Source organism: Ixodes scapularis, unplaced genomic scaffold (genome assembly GCF_016920785.2).
Source record: "Ixodes scapularis isolate PalLabHiFi unplaced genomic scaffold, ASM1692078v2 PGA_scaffold13__105_contigs__length_92229423, whole genome shotgun sequence".
Taxonomy (NCBI): domain Eukaryota; kingdom Metazoa; phylum Arthropoda; class Arachnida; order Ixodida; family Ixodidae; genus Ixodes; species Ixodes scapularis.
In genome coordinates, this window is record NW_024609839.1 from 67,310,256 (window position 1) to 67,326,094 (window position 15,839).

General features: G+C 45.8%; 1 protein-coding gene across 1 annotated transcript in view; it reads right to left on the bottom strand.

Annotated features, from left to right (window-relative positions):
* The window catches only part of LOC8041612 (sodium- and chloride-dependent glycine transporter 1), a 98,324-nt gene extending 85,144 nt beyond the window's left edge, over nucleotides 1-13,180 (bottom strand). Inside the window, exon 1 of the mRNA XM_040213801.3 lies at nucleotides 12,454-13,180. Within this exon, the coding sequence (XP_040069735.2) occupies nucleotides 12,454-12,489 (36 nt within the window). The 5' untranslated portion in view covers nucleotides 12,490-13,180. The remainder of the gene's footprint in view (nucleotides 1-12,453) is intronic.
* Nucleotides 13,181-15,839: the final 2,659 nt, after the last annotated feature.

Consider the following 15,839-nt stretch of genomic DNA (forward strand, 5'->3'; position numbering starts at 1 on the left):
TTTCATACTTGGCGTGCAACGCTGTGAAAGCTACTGGCGCGAGCGTGAGGCTTGATCTCGTTGATCGTTTGCACGAGTTCTCGCGCAAACAAAACTATAAATGAAGCCACGCGCTCGCGCCAGTAGCTTTGACAGCGTTGCACGCTAAGTATGAAACAGAGTATAGGGTGCCTCCATGTGCGCTTTGCTTCGGATGATGACATCTGGCCATTTTGTTTTGAATGCTTATTTTTTGTTCTGAAGCGCGTGAAAGAGCGTGTCCCTGCACGCGCTCGTGACGATGACTGTGTTACGGCGATATCTTGTTTCCTGCGATTTCTTTGTATTTTCCCTGTGAGCGCGCGCTGTCGCCATCGGGTACTACAAACGATGGCATCACCCTAAACAGAAGGGCATTGAATCACACTAGTGGAACCTATCTGCTGGCGGGACAAATCAGTAGTCTAGCGTGAATTTTATCGTCTTCTCTCTAAGCGAAAGTAGGTTTAAAGAGTGTTATCGCGCTCTTCAAGACCGACGGTTGCCAGGTTTAACGCCCTGTCAGATTGGCAGTATAGTACGCCACTGCGACGGTACAAGCTGTTCCCAGCAAATTACTGTCGGGGTGTTCTTTCAGTCACTGATTGCAGGGGTACGCGACATTTTTGACATGGCTTCGTTATTTCTTGAGAAGCAGAGGAGCCCTACAATTAAGGTATCCAAATTGCATTCCTACCATGTTCAAACGGACAAAAAAAAAGAAAAAAAAAAAGCTCTTGGCGGCCATGCTTTTTTTAAAATATATATACAACGCCAGGGAGACAGACTTTTATTAAGTCTGACAAACTTCCCGCCGGCTATACCTACAACATAATTATGTCTAATATTGAGTGTGTTCGATTTAGCTACACCTGCCCTGCCGATGTGCTCCGATGCCATATATTCTTATTTGGTTTACGAGTGCAACCAATCTCATAACATGACCGGACGCTCATTGCCTTGCCCCGGGGACATACTTTTCGAACTGGTGTCTATTGTAATGCACACCGGTGCAAGTTAATCGAACGTGTCCAATCATTCGAGAGTGGAAAAGTGCAAATCATTCAACGTTCAAAAAGAGTTCACATTCCAGCGTGCTAGGGAGAGCCCCGTTTCATAGATATCTCCCCGTGGCCGCCATATTTTCTCTATGTAACAAAAATATTTTTTAAAAAAAGGACCAAGAAGCAGCGAGGAGGTTTTCAAACTCAATGGGGGTACACATGCAGCGCCCCGTGCCTTATCGCGGCGGACGCGAGAACTGGCAGGCACGTACGCGACCTGTTTCTTTTTCTTTCTTTTTGGGCGAAAGGGTCGGGTCGTCTGCGACCCGCGGCAGGCGTGGCGCGCGCTCTGTTGATAAACAAGGTTCCGATGGCTGCCGTCGGGATCGCTGCGGGTGCTCGGTGCCGCCGCCTCGCTGGGCCGATCGATATGTAAGCCTCTGCCTAGACCGGACTCCTAATGCGACGTTTGTGTTTCGGTCTACGGCAGTGGCGCCAAGTCTTGAAGGGGATGGCGGTCTTCATTGCTGCGTGCACCATTTCCATTCGTATACGGAGAGTTCACTTCGCCTTGCGGCGCCACGGGTGCCCCCCCCCCCCCCTCTTCTCTCCTCGAAGAACAAAACAAAGAAAAAAACAGGCGCTATCATCATACGCTTTGATAAACAGCGATTTTGATACAGCACCAAAAAGAGACACCAAAAAATTAATACCGAAACTAAAAAAAAAAAAAAGGAAATAACCACCACCAAGGATATAAATAAAAAATACCCCCCCCCCCCCTCCCCGAATTAGAAGAAATATTAACGCCGAAATCACGGAAGTCCAATTATAATTAGACCATAAACTTTTCAGTTTTAACAAAAAAAAAACAACAACGATAAACATTCGTCAGTGTCGGAAGTAAAAAAAGTCAGTTAAAATCGGAAACCACCAATAAACATCCGTTGACTTTAAAAATACATCATCGTTAAAAAATAAAAAAAGACACCGATATCTAGAACTTTTGGGCTCAGCTATGACAGCTTTTGTGGAAACGTCTTCCCCTCTTATACTTGAGCTCTTTGGCATTTTATTGTATTTCTTTTCACCGACGACCACCGTTTGTAGTGTTTGTCCGGAACAAAACAACAAAATACACCGATATCTGAAAAAATAAATAAACACCGCTAAAAGAACCGCGGATTTCTCTTATAAATAAATGCCGGGAAATCTACGACTACGACCTAGCTATAATCCTTCAGCCCAATAGGCTCTTGCTCTCCCTTCGATTTCGCTCTTGAAGACCACGCGTTTGCGTGGTCGGTTTTCCTTACTTAGATCGAGGAAACCAGCTGAACTTACAGAAAAAAGTGTTAAGTTCAGCTGGTTTCCACGATCTAAGTATGTACAACCAACTAGCTCAGCTCCTTCTCATTACAAGTCGGTTTTCCTTTCCGCCGTAACGCTCGAACTGCTGCTCGATTTCTTTTTTTTTTTTCCCGTGCCTGTGTACTAATGCACATTCCATCGGGAAGGCATGTATCTGTTAATAGGCATCAGCAATAAAAAATAATAATAACATTCTAGGAGGGAGTGGAGGGGTGAAAGAACCGCTACAGTGGCAGAACAAAGCGAACCGCTAACAAAAACCATACTGAAGCCGTCAAAGATACAAAAATATCAGCGCTGTACCAATGTACAAGTCGATCTTTCTGCTAGCCGCGCGCCAACGTATCTTTTTTTTTTTGCAATTAAATATTTGTTTAATTACAATTAAAACGGGAGTCCACTTCCCACTTGGAATCCCGGTTTTGGTAGCATCATACACATATTCGTGGGCGGCTCCGGTTTTGGCAGCATAAGCTAAAGAAATTCTATTGTCTCGAAACATTATGGGTGACAGGGTGACAAGAGCAATGCACTTTGTCTACATTCTAACGACGAACAACTTGGCTTGGAGTCGTCTCAGAATTCTCGGGGTGAACTCTAGAAGTTCGTAGTGCTAAGCAAACGCTTGCCCGTTTGTTTGTTTGTTTCTTGTTTTTTTTTTTGCGCGGTTGACGCGCACACGTGGTAGGGGTGACCAAACTCACGCGTTTCCTGCACACTCTCATTGTCGTTGTTTTATCTTGGGGAGAAGGGGGGATGTATTCATTGGCAACTTAATAAACGTGGGGCGGGAATTATGTTCTTTACGCTTCTCACTTCGAGATTGGTTCTTCGGCGCTCTTATCGGCTATAATGCCGCAATTTCATTTGCTGCGGAGCTACGATAAGATGTTAGAACTCATCATGTCCCGCTTTGCAATTCTTGAACTGCCTGTGAGGAAAGACACAAAATTCTTTGTAACGAAATATCAATATTTGTTTATTTTTTCCATAAAAAAAAAACACAAAAAAAGAAAACAAGAAAACGTCACCGGGAGTGGCAGAATAAAAAATGGGTGGGAGAGAGAAAGACCTACCGATAATTGCCGTCTCTAAATCATTGATCTGCCAAGTCTACCAACGTGCGAAAATTACAAATAAAAGAAGCAGTTTTTTGTTTGTTTGTTTTTCTTATTTTTAGCGCAATGTTTCAGGGTGCTGGTTTTCCCGCATTGCTCCTTGGAGATGCACCGGAGCGCTCTTTTGGGATACGGTTGCCCCGCCGCCGCTCGATCGCTCCTCTGCCTCTAGCTACTAGCGATTGCAGTCAACCAAATCGACGGCACCTAGCGGCTATTGAAAAAGAAGCTGTGGCGGCAAGTTCGCTCTCAGCACCCAGAGCGAATCAGAAATTCACAGCGTCTGGCGGCCAAAACACAAAACCATAAAAGCAGATGAAAAAAAAAAAAAAAAAACGCGATGAAAATCGTTAGTAGAGAGAGCCACTCGATAGTTGCTACGCTTCAGCCTCCAGTAGCGACACTCCAGCCATCATGGTGTTTTAATGATGCCCGATGGACTTTTGGAAAGGGGTCTATTGCGCTCCGCTCTGCCCTAAGCACCAAAATGGCGACGCACCAGAATAAAATCTGTGAAATGGAGTGCCAATATACGCTAAAGCCGCAGAAACACTGCTTGCACTACTCGTAGATCATTCGAGAGAAACGCGGTGTTTCTCTTCGGACATGATGAGACGGAACCATCCGCGAACACGCCTCAAGTGTGTTCGTGGCATGTTTCCTTCATACATGGATGGATGGATGGATGTTAATGGCTATACCCTTTATAACGGGCGGTAGCTTGCGCCACCTAGCTTAAGTCTAAAAATACATATGTGTACTTCGAACATTTCTGCAGACAGTTTTTGCGTGACCAAGGAAACACGCCTCGGAAATCGTTTGCAGACTGCCTTTTGTATTATGCATTAGCAGTTCGACGGTGGCTTTTAAGCGTAGGTGATTTAGTACCTCTGAGCCCTAGATAGTCAAATGTGATCGTAGAAACAGTTTCCTAGCAACATAACAGTGAAGCAACGCACGCGTCACGGAGGCACTGCGCTGGCTGCATGCCCTTCCTCTTGGAGCGCTAATCGTTGTTTTGGGTGCGTGCGCCGGTGCCGAACCTTGGGCAAGAGCCCGGGACGTCCCCGCCCGCCCAATCCATCCGTCTCCCAGGAACCGAAATAACCCTGACACTGATCCCGCGGCGTTCCGTCAGCGTGTCGGCGTCTCCCTGTCTAGACCCCCGGTCTGGACCGGGGGCGTGCGGGCGCCGCGGGTGCGGCACTGTGACGACGTGTTTCGCGCACTCTTTAGTCCGGACTACTTTTGCGCGGAGGAGCACGCGCTTGTATCCCTCCGCTGTGTTAGCGATGTCCGTTGCGGCGCCGGTGTTGTCGACCTCTTTTGTCGGACCTCTTTGACGCAGAGGAACACACACTGGTATCAATCCGCGCTGTGCTAGCGATGTCCGTTGCGGCACCGGTGTGGTGGCACTCTTTCGTCCGGACTATTTCGACGCGGAGGAACACTCGTTGTTATCTCTCCGTTCTGCTAGAAATGCAGGTTCCGGCACCGGTGTTGTCGCACTCTTTTGTCCAGACTACTTTGACGTTGAGGAACACATGGTGCATTTTATACCTCCACTGTGCTAGCGACATCGGGATCGACCTATACGGGGTATTGCGACTATGTTTTGTAGTGAGGATGCGTGCTTTTGTGTATTTGCGCTATTACTCGCTGTTAAAGGTGGTAATCTGGAACAGGTGTGCGAAAAATAAACCGAAAAATGCACAAGAACCAAAACTTTAAAAGAGTATACAGCATTTCTAGGAAAAACGAGTTAGAGTAGAGCATTTGGGGAAAGGAAATCTCGATTGAGCTTTCATAGAGATCATTTTGCAGTTTGAGTGCCACAAATCCCTTCAGTTACCGAAAACTGAGTGAAATGATTTTCACCAGTTCCGATTGTCGTCAGATTTTCGGTTGGTTTTTCGACCGCGTGTTTCAGCCACTAGAGCTAATGCAAAGATTTAGCTGGTGTAATTTTCGAGTGACAGCAATCAACTTAAATTTAAAAGGATGCGTGCAGTGATATCTAAGGTGAATCGTGCAAACACGAAGCTTCGCCAACCGTCTTGCTTGCACAATGGAAATCCTTCGTACTCGTGAAAGCAGCCTTCACGGCGTTGCATATTTACCCCGAAGAGGAATACACGTGCATCTGAACGAAACAATAGGCCAACAGAAGTTGTAGGCTCGGAAGTTGTGGTTGTGATATAGTTGTAGTCGTCGTCTCCGCAGATATTCTTTTTGTTTCCATGGTTAGGCAGAACTCAACGATGTCTGTAGTAACGTTGGAGGATAGTTCCATGCATTGGCGGGTTCTAATTATTGCACTCTACTCGCTGTCACTCAAAGAAAAAAAAAATAGACAGATTTTACATGCCGTATAGCTTGATCATGCGCTTACAACATTCGGTTGTCCCAGCGGGAAAACAATGTCTCTTGTTGTTGTTGTTGTTGCGTTTGTAACGTCTTCGGTTTGTTGAAGTAGCAAATGAGTTATCGTAAAAGCGTGTACATGTATCTTTATTCACCACACAAATAAGAACTGCAGTACCGCACCGCTAAAATTGTTTTTTTAAGCGAAAACGAGTACTTTAGAACAGAGCACCACAACGCACCAATATCCTCTCGCTCCTCACTTTTGTTTTCACATTATAAACGTAGTTTTGTCTTCCTCTGGGTCGTGTCTTGCTCTAAACGCCGAGATGGCATAAAGGAGCAGAAACCACGGATTCGCGTCTCTGCCTTTGGATCTGAGGGCACCTCTAATCCAAAGCCAATTGTCTCTGTATATACTCCTGTCTCGAAGTTATGGAGCGCACTGCGCATTCCTTTTGCCCCACGTGATTCCGAGCGGGTTTGTCAACACAGGGAGGTATGAGCCACGCGCCCGCCAAACGCAGCCGATGGCGCTTGCACCGAATTCCTCGACTCGTACGCCGCCCCTGCTGCCTGCAGCTCGGCGCCGCCGCGCCGCCGCTGGCTCCGTGGATGCAATTTTAAAGTGGGATCGCATCCCAGTCGGGCGGCGTGGTCGGACGCAAATAGAGTCTTACTCGTCGCTTTTAGAACGAGGAACCTCGGGGGCACTTCGAAATAAGATAAATAAAAAAAAAAAAGGCAGAAAGAAAGCTAACTTGGAGCGTCACTCCGACTGCTACTGCAAGCCCTTCGAGATGCGACGGCAGTGAGTCGCCTCCTGCCGCCACCCTTAAAAATGGCGCCATTAAAAAGGCTTAACCTTAACTTCCTTATGTAGATAGATAGATATCTAAAAGATACGTACTATTAAATTAACTATACTTAAAGTGTTCAATGCGTAAGTAGTTACTCTTACAGTACGCATGCCTTCGCCTACTAACTTCTCCGAACCGATTTGTTGAGACATTACCTCACATCTCCTCTCTGTAGATATATTTATCGTTATATAGATTAGAGATGTTATAATAGATATATTGTAATAAAATATTAACTATATGTGGCGCAAGCCCCCGCCCGATTCAAAAGATAATGCGGAGGGCGTTCAACAAACCTATATTAAGATCACAAACGTATACCCGCGTCGTGCTCTTTTTCGCGGCGGTGTGGCAGCAAAGTTTTATTTCTGACCCCGTCAAGTCTTTCTGTCACCTGGTGGCCAAAACACGAACTATGTGAGAAGCAAATGGTAGTAAACCGTTTCACTGGAATCGCTAACGGCCGCCCTGTACAATGTTCATAGACTGCTTAAGCGATTGAAAGGTTGTCTGTAACTACCGGTGCAATCCACGTATAACGATGATGAGAAAACCGGAAATTTCAATCTTTATAACCGATCATCATTGATTCTTGTCTAGAAACTCTAGAAACTAATTGTTATAAGCGGAACATCGTTATATATGGTATCGTTATCAGTGGATTGCACTGTACTCACCGCTTAAGGAGCGGAGGGCGTGGCGAGTATACCGAGCATCTAAATTATTATTACGGCTTCGCAGCCAATTATATTCTAGCATTAGCCGATAAGAATGACGCCAAAGAACAAATCGCAAAGCAAGAAACGTGAGCATACTAAGCATTTCTAACGTTGTTCTCGATTGTAGTTATTTTCAACGAATGACACTTTTGCCGCCATCCGCGCTTAAATACAACGAAACGTTTCCGCGTGCATGGTCCAGCTATACTAATCTAAGTTTGCGCGTACACGACACACGAGACTGCGGCTCACAATCGCCGGCAGCTGTCTATACGAGCCACGCGACGCGCCTGCTGTAAAAGAACAAAACAAAAAGAAACTGCGATGGCCCAATGAAGAAGCATCGGCAGCAGCAGCGAAACCGTCAAGGAAACCGCGGCCGCATCTTCTTTCCATGCATCCGATAACGCCCGGATTTATTGTCCGCCCGCGAGACACGTCCGTTCACACAGACGGGAAGCGGCGTTGGCGCCGTCTGAAAACCTCGTCGGGGTTAATGATACTCGCCGCCACGGCAATGCTGACGCGCAAACGAGGCGCTATAAACGGTCGGAAAGCCTACAGCAGTTGGGTGAACAATGTCGAGTGGAGGGACTAGGGAAAACGAGCGATCAACGTTGAGCGGAAGGGCTAGAACAACCGATTTAACGAGAAGGCGAAGGGCTAGAACAACCGACTGAACGACGCCTAGGGGAGTGACGAGAAACATTTAGTGGACAAGGCTGAGGGCAAAGACGGGAACAATCGACTGAAGAACAGTGAGAACGACTTACCGGATAACCGATTCATTATCGCCATGGGGAAGGGCTAGAAGAACCGATTTAACGAAAAGGTGAAAGGCTAGAACAACCGATTTAACGAAAAGGTGAAAGGCTAGAAGAACCGATTTAACGAAAAGGTGAAAGGCTAGAACAACCGATTTAACGAAAAGGTGAAAGGCTAGAACAACCGATTGAACGACGCCTAGGGGAGTGACGAGTAACAATTAGTGCACAAGGCTGAGGGGAAAGACGGGAACAATCGATTGAAGAACAGTGAGAAGGACTTACCCGATAACCGATTCATCATCGCCATGGGTAAAGGCTAAAACAACCGAGTGAGCAACGCTGAAAAGATATGGTATAATCGATCTAATGAACCCGAGGGGGAGGGCTTGAACAACCCATTCAGCAACGTCGAGGGGAAGGCCGAGCACCATTGAAAGGACAACCCTGAGGGGAAAGGCTAGAACAACCGAATGAACGACGCAGAAGTGAAGGGCTTGAACAACCGAATAAACAACGTAAAGGGGAAGGGCTTGTAAACCGAATAAAAAAAAGCCGAGAAAAATAGTTAGAACAACCGATTGTAGAAACGCCGAGGGAAAAGGATAGACCAAATTAACAACGCAGACGGGACGGGATTGTACAAACGCCTTCCCATTGTTCATTGCGAGCAACCCAATGAACAGTGGACAGGCAGCGAGGGCGAGGAGGAACATCGATTTTTTTTAGAAACTTTCTAAGCTTAACACTTTGCGCGCGCGTGTGTGTGTATGTGTGTCTGTGCCTGGTGGTTTTTTTGTTTTTGTTTTTTGTTTTTTCTTGAGTTGCTACGTTGATTTGTTATTCTTGGACGCGTGTCTTACTGTTTCTTCGCGTAGATATATTGAGAATGGGCTCTAGAAAATTTCCCTTAGAAGTTTGTTACTTTTTTCTTTCGATACCTTGCGGTCATTTAGGAAAATGAATAAAAAAAAATTACGAAGTACTTCGTCCAAACATTAGAATTTTTTTCATTAATATTTTTTTTATTTTTAGGGACAACGGAGCACGCGGTTGTGACGCTCAGGCGTTCATTCAGAGAGCTACGTGCGCACACCGGATACGCGTTGGATTGCGCTCAAGGGTCGATATCGTCACACAAATGGCTCCAATATGTCGGTCATAAAGAAAAGTTTTCAACATAGCGGATGCGTATAGTATCGTGGTCATTTCCCGACTGCAGGATGAGTGGGTTGCGCAGTCAGCAGCGCTGTACACGGTACGCTATGAGTCGCTAAATAAGGCTTGGAGTATCGGCACTTCATTCCTCAATTTTCTTCTGGACGCCGCCATTTTTGTACTTAGTGCAGCCAGGGTCGGCGCAATTGGTGATAGTTACGATAAAAAATAATAAAAGCAAACATCCTGAGTTTCGATTACGGTCTAATAAAGCTCAGACGATATCGTTTTGCTCTGTCGTGGACGGTTCCAACATTTCTGCGGGACCGAAAAGCGTATCGTGCAATTTCAGATAACTGGCAACAATGATTTTGTACACCAAGATGGCTGAATTTGTCTTTACCTTTGAAACGTAGCTTATTGTGTGACCCTACGGTACGCCATTCGAAAGAACCATACGTTCTTGTTCTCAACCCCTGCATTCAAAACACCAACTATTTAGCCTTTCTCTAGTTCGTTTAACCAACGATTAGGCCAATAAATCCCGCAGATAGCTCTTTTCTAATTTTTATTTCGATAATAGAGAGTTTTAGGGAACTGGTTTTGCACGTCCGGGATACGGTACAATGGGCCCTCCCGTACGAACTGCGCATGCGCGTCTGCAGAAGGCACGCACATGCGCAGTGCGTGCCGTATAAGGACCATTGTACGGTATCGGAGTTGCGTAAACGGTTTCCTAAAACTCTCTATTGACTACCGACACTACGACACGGCGCGTTTGCTCACGCATCGTTTCGTTATCGGGTGTCGCTCCGCGGAATGCAGAAACGGTTCACAAAAAAAACTCTTTATTAGGGAAGACCTTTAGCAGATAATAGAGAGTTTTAGTAGATCGTTCCCATGACTCCGATAACGATAGCCCGATACTCCGCCACCGCCTCCCTTGCGCATGCATAGTATCGTTATCGGGGCTATCGGAGGTATCGGAACGATCTACTAAAACTCTCTACTAGGGAGCTTTGGTAGATCGTTCCGGCAACTCCGCGAACGATGCCCGACACTCCGCCGATGTCTTTGAGCGTGCATCGTATCGTTAGCAGGTATCATTATCGGACGTATCCGAACGATCTGCTAAAACTCCCTAGTTCCGATAACTCCGATAACTGTACTCGGTTCTGCGCCACCCTCGGTATAAAAAGCAATGCGAAGTATACACTATTCTTGCACTTCTATACGAAACAGATACCTGCACTCGAAGCATACTTTTTAGCATACTTAAGTATACTTCTAATATACATTTAGGTGTGTACTACTTTAGCGGTTTGGTTCACGCGTCGACATATGACAACTAAGTTGTCCATACTAAAAAGTATATATTTAATAACTATACTACAAACGAAGAAAAAAACAGTTTTGAGGATATTGTGCGAAGCTTTTAAGAGAAGTATAAAATGAATATTGTATTTCTTTTTGCCAAGAGCAAAGCCTTTGCTCATGAATCATGTCGTCGTCGGGTACCGGGTCAGTTGACTGTACACATGTGGTCACTTCCATGGGAATGCGAAAACCGCGTCGACGTTCTGGTTCTTGTGTACTGTTACGATTGTTCTAGTCGCTTAAAAAGTTGAGAACAGCAGAAAGGAGTTTCAGCTGTTCTGCCTCCGGCGGGAGCCTCCTACCTTCGACAGTGCTTCGGCGTCTCGTGCACCTCAACCAAAGCACGGTGGAAGGCATAGAGCGCAGGCTGGACGCGCGGAGATTCGAAAGACACGCCCTGCCAATGACTGTATACAGTGCGCAAGGTCTCCGTCAGTCAGGTTTCATATTCTTTCCAGATGACTGTAATAAATTATGGTGTTAACGTTTGTTGTTATTTTTTTAGTTACAGATTTTGTTAATATTGGAAGTGAATTTAGTAGTTTGGCGAGTTTTACGAGATAAAGAAAAGTAAAAAAAAAAAAAAAAAAGGTTAGCACGTTCGCATAATATAACAGTAAAAGTATACGAAAGTTAGAATATTCGTTCATGCGAGTCTTTGGCTTCAAGTGTCGAGATCTTCCGTTAAATCATATTAAAACGGCGAAGAACGCAGACACAGAAAGTAAACGAACAGCGCTGTCTTGAGCTGAAACTAAGTGCAATTTTCTGTTTTAAAGGTAGGCTCTGTATCTATTTTGTTATATTTAGCACGTTTTTTATAGGCTTGAAGCTTTAACTATTTTCCTTAACTGCATTCACTTTCATTAATGAACTATAAAGATGTCCGAAGACTGTACGCGTTTTGAACTTGGTTTTGTTTTTGTACAATTATTTATAACTTGCGTCCTCTCTCAATTCCGTGTATATACAAAAAACAAAAACTCAATGTCTAGGACTTATTTTTTCTGCAAAATTATCTTGACACCGTGGAATTTAAGCTACAACAAACGGCGTATACAAATTGACCCGGAGTTCTCATCGCGGCGACACCCAGCGGACGGCGTGGCGGCACGAGTCAGAGGAAACCTTCCCAGGTGTATTTACACAAAAACCGCGTGGTTAACAAGGTTTCCGCCGGGACAAAGAAAAGAAAAAAAAAAAAAAAAGAAAGGAAGAAACGGTCCAGGGAGTCGCTTCTCGTTACGGAGACGTTCTCCTGAGTGAGACTCCGCGCTCTTTCGCTAAAATCGATACTTATCCTCGAACCAGCGCGTGTACAAAATAACCCGAAAAGGCATTCTGAAGCTGCGTATATCCTCTTCTCCGAAACGGCGGCTCGCTTCTACACCAGGACCGACGTCGCACTCTACACGTTTTACCGCCCCATCGTACGAATTTTGCGTTCTCGTATAAATAGTAGAAGGAAACCAACAAAAAAACTTTAGAACCCGATCAAACAAAACGGACGCACTTTTTTTTCTTCTCTTTTTATCAAAACGGGAAGCCTGTGCCTTGGCGGACTTCAGATGAAACAAGACGACGAGTGGTATGATAAATAATTCAATGAAAACGGAAGAAACAAATCTGGGAAGTAAAGCAAGTGATCTGGGAGTAAAAAAAGAAAAAAGAAAGGCCAAGAGGCCCAGTCTGCCGCTCACCTTGTACCGCATCACTTTGACCGGAGAATAGTCCATCGCACACGGCGTTGTCACCACTCAGCGATCCGTTTTCCTCGTGGACGATGACGATTTCTCGGCTCCCGCCTTTTCACCCAAATCCGCGAGGGAATGAGGACTGGATTAGGTCCCGAGTCCACCGGTGAGGTCCTTCGAAGTCGTCGGCGGGAAGAATCACCTCTTTCTTGTTCGCTTCCTTTCCCGGGGAACCAACAGCGAACCCGCGGATCGAGACGTTGTCACTGGCTGGCGGTGTACACGGTTTGTTCCTGTCCGCTGCCCGTAGAAAATCGCGAAGCGGTATACTGAGGTTCCTCTAAGAAACAAACAGATGCACGCTCGACGTGGCGCTTTTTACCGATCACACACAGCAGCAGCCGTCGCTCCTCTTCCGCGCGCGCGTTCGTTTTTCAACGCGTTTTCTTTTTCTCTCTGGGAGACGTTTTTGTCACTCTCGTTTTATCTTTCTTTCTTTTTTTACACACCCGGGAGAGAGAAGAGAGAGGGTGTTATTATGACACCTGGTTCGGACTGGGTGCAAACGAGTCCCAACTGGCTTGAGGAGGGTTGTGGCGGTCACGAGAGAGATGTGGCGGTGCAAAAAAAATATACAGCACGCCGCTGTGATTCTCCGGGTGCTGCCGCTTCGCTAAGCCGTCGGGTTCTGAGCCGAGCCGGCGCGTACCAATATTGGCTCTGTCGGAGGGACAGAGCCGCCGCGAGCCGCCAGTGCCTCCTCTCCCTCGCATTTGTAGCTACTGCAGCGCCGCTCGCGGCCTCCGGCTGCCTCTCGCTTGTGGCGGGAAACACGGTTTGGTTTAGGCTTTGGCGTGTTTCTGCGTGCATTGCAATGATCGTGCGTCTCGAGCGGTCTTGTGCACGTCGCTACAAAAGCAATTGATTACAATTACAATTACTCTTGGCTAATAAGCATGATTAGATTACTCGATTTCTTGAGATGAAAAGTATATCAACCGTTAGAAAAAGTAACGGTTGCTTTTCCGATTACTTCACATCTTGAAAACAGGTCTTTCTGACGGTTTCGAGACAGACTTTTGTACTCTCTATTATTGGAGTAGCATCACTGAATTACAAGCTACTTTTCAATCCGCCAATTTCCGTGGACAGTCCTCCTGACGGAGACATATTGTTCGAGGATTCGTTTGCAGGAAACATGTATGTGCAAGAAAAAAGGAAGCCATTAAGAAAAGAAAAATGGATGAAAAAAAAAGGGGGGGATAGTAGCGGCCACAAGTAATTTTAATCCTTCCAGAAGTCAAATTATACTCTCGTGATTACTACCTAACAAAAGTAATTAATCGATTACAAAATTTCTCCAATAATAATCTATTACAAGTAATTTCATTAGTTGTAAAGAGTAACGAGCAAAGTCTGGTCTCGGATCGCTGTCGTTTGAATGTTTTGTGAAAACTTATCGCGTCGATTTGTTTAAATTTGTTTTAAAGAAAATATTCTTTGGGATTTTTTGTTGGTGTTTGAATTAATTTGTCATTTTGTTGGTGTTCGTTTTCTTTGGTGATATATTAGTTCCCAGACAAATGCGTCGATCAATCCAACTTTCAATGTATTGATTTCTGCGAATATCAGAACACGCAACTGAGCACGATTAGCGGTGTCGGTTAGCGCGCCTGACTGGTATAGTCGGGATACGTGGGTCTAAGCGAGATAGTCACTGCCATCCTAAGAAACGCAGGGCGCGACATCTATTAGTTAACGCCTCTTGCTTCGTGATTGGCTCGATCGGCGTTCTTATTGACCGATGCTGCAATCTCATTGGCTGAGGAGCGATAATGAGATGCGCGGGTCTCGCCACACCCTCCGTTCCTTAAGTGGTCGGTGACTTTGAGTCAACCTTCCTTTTTCTTTTTTTAGGTTGCTTTGTCGGTTTTGTTATACCGTTTGTAGGTTTCATTCATCGCTATGTTTTGGAATGCACACGCTCTTAAAGACCATGCCAAGAGACGAGCCTCGATTTCTATCAATTAGTGAGCCTTCTCCACTACCGTAATGGAGCGCCGAAACATAAATAAGGGCTATACGCGATGCTCATTAGGTTTGGCTTCGGCCACTCCTCTGCACTAGCGGTGAAGCCCTACAGCGTCTACAAAGGCCATCAATCAAAAGCTGCTTCCCAGCGCCTCTATTTATCTTTTCTTTTTCTTTTTTTCCTCTCACCGGTTCTGGTTGTACTCGTCGGGCGTAGCGGTGGTAAAGGGGTGGTCTTGTATGCTTGAGACACATTGTATGTTCGCCGACTCGGAAAAGCGGTGCGCGCTTCTACGAAAGAAACCGCATTTGTTCGGTTTCCGAGATGGAGGGGGGTTCGTTTCCACGATGTGCACTATAAACTGGTGTTATGCTATTGGGTGGCGTCGGTACATGTCCCAGTCCGGTTAGCGTCACAGTTTCCTGAGCTGCCAATTCGTACCTTTCAACTTTTATGCAGAGCGCGAGTTCGTCTGCTTCTTTTGCGGGGGGTTGTGGTGACGTCAGAACGCCGAGCTCTGATTGGCTCTGCCTGAGCCAATCAGAGCTCAACGCACCTGAGGCCTACTCACTATCCTTCATTCAGAACCAATCAGGGCTCGGCATTCTGACGTCACCACAACAACCCCTGACAAAGAAGCAGACGAACTCCACGTAGACTATCACGCTGTCTGCAAACAAGCGCGAGCGTTTGATCCCACCAAGTGGGCGCACTGCGCGTGCGCCGTGCCTACAGCAGCGCCACCACGGCGGTGTGACGTCAGAGGTGCGAGTTCGCGAATAAACGGCCGTTGTTATTGTACTTGTGGACGCTAGGTACACGAATGCGTACCTGGCTCGACGACGTTTGCTTCGAGATTCGGCCGAGCTGTATAGAACAATTATCAGCTCACCACTAAGAAGGAAATCGAATACGAAACGGTTATAAAGTAGTAGATTACACGATTTTCTGACTCCACTAGCCATGCAATCGTATAAAAAGTCGTCATTACTCTTTCTTTTTTTTTTTTTCTTAGTCCGGTTTGTGTTTGAGATTGCCTTAGCCCGTAATTCCATCACTCTGATGTATACTTAAAGGGGCGCTCGAGTGCTCTTGCTGGCATATTGTTTTCTTGGGCTTCAGTAAATAAAAGATACCAGTTCTAGATAGCAAGGCGTCCTGGGAAACTCGCAGCAATAAAAAAATACACGAGCACTATTTTCTCCTTCATCCTAGGGTCCCCACCACCTCCATAAATTTTGAACAATGAAGATAGATAACTGCGTGGAGATTCCGAACGTTATTATTATTTGCTCTTTTTAGGCGTGTGGTGACTTATATTTTGACGAAGAAACGTCTAATCTTTGAGTGGAGGAGACGT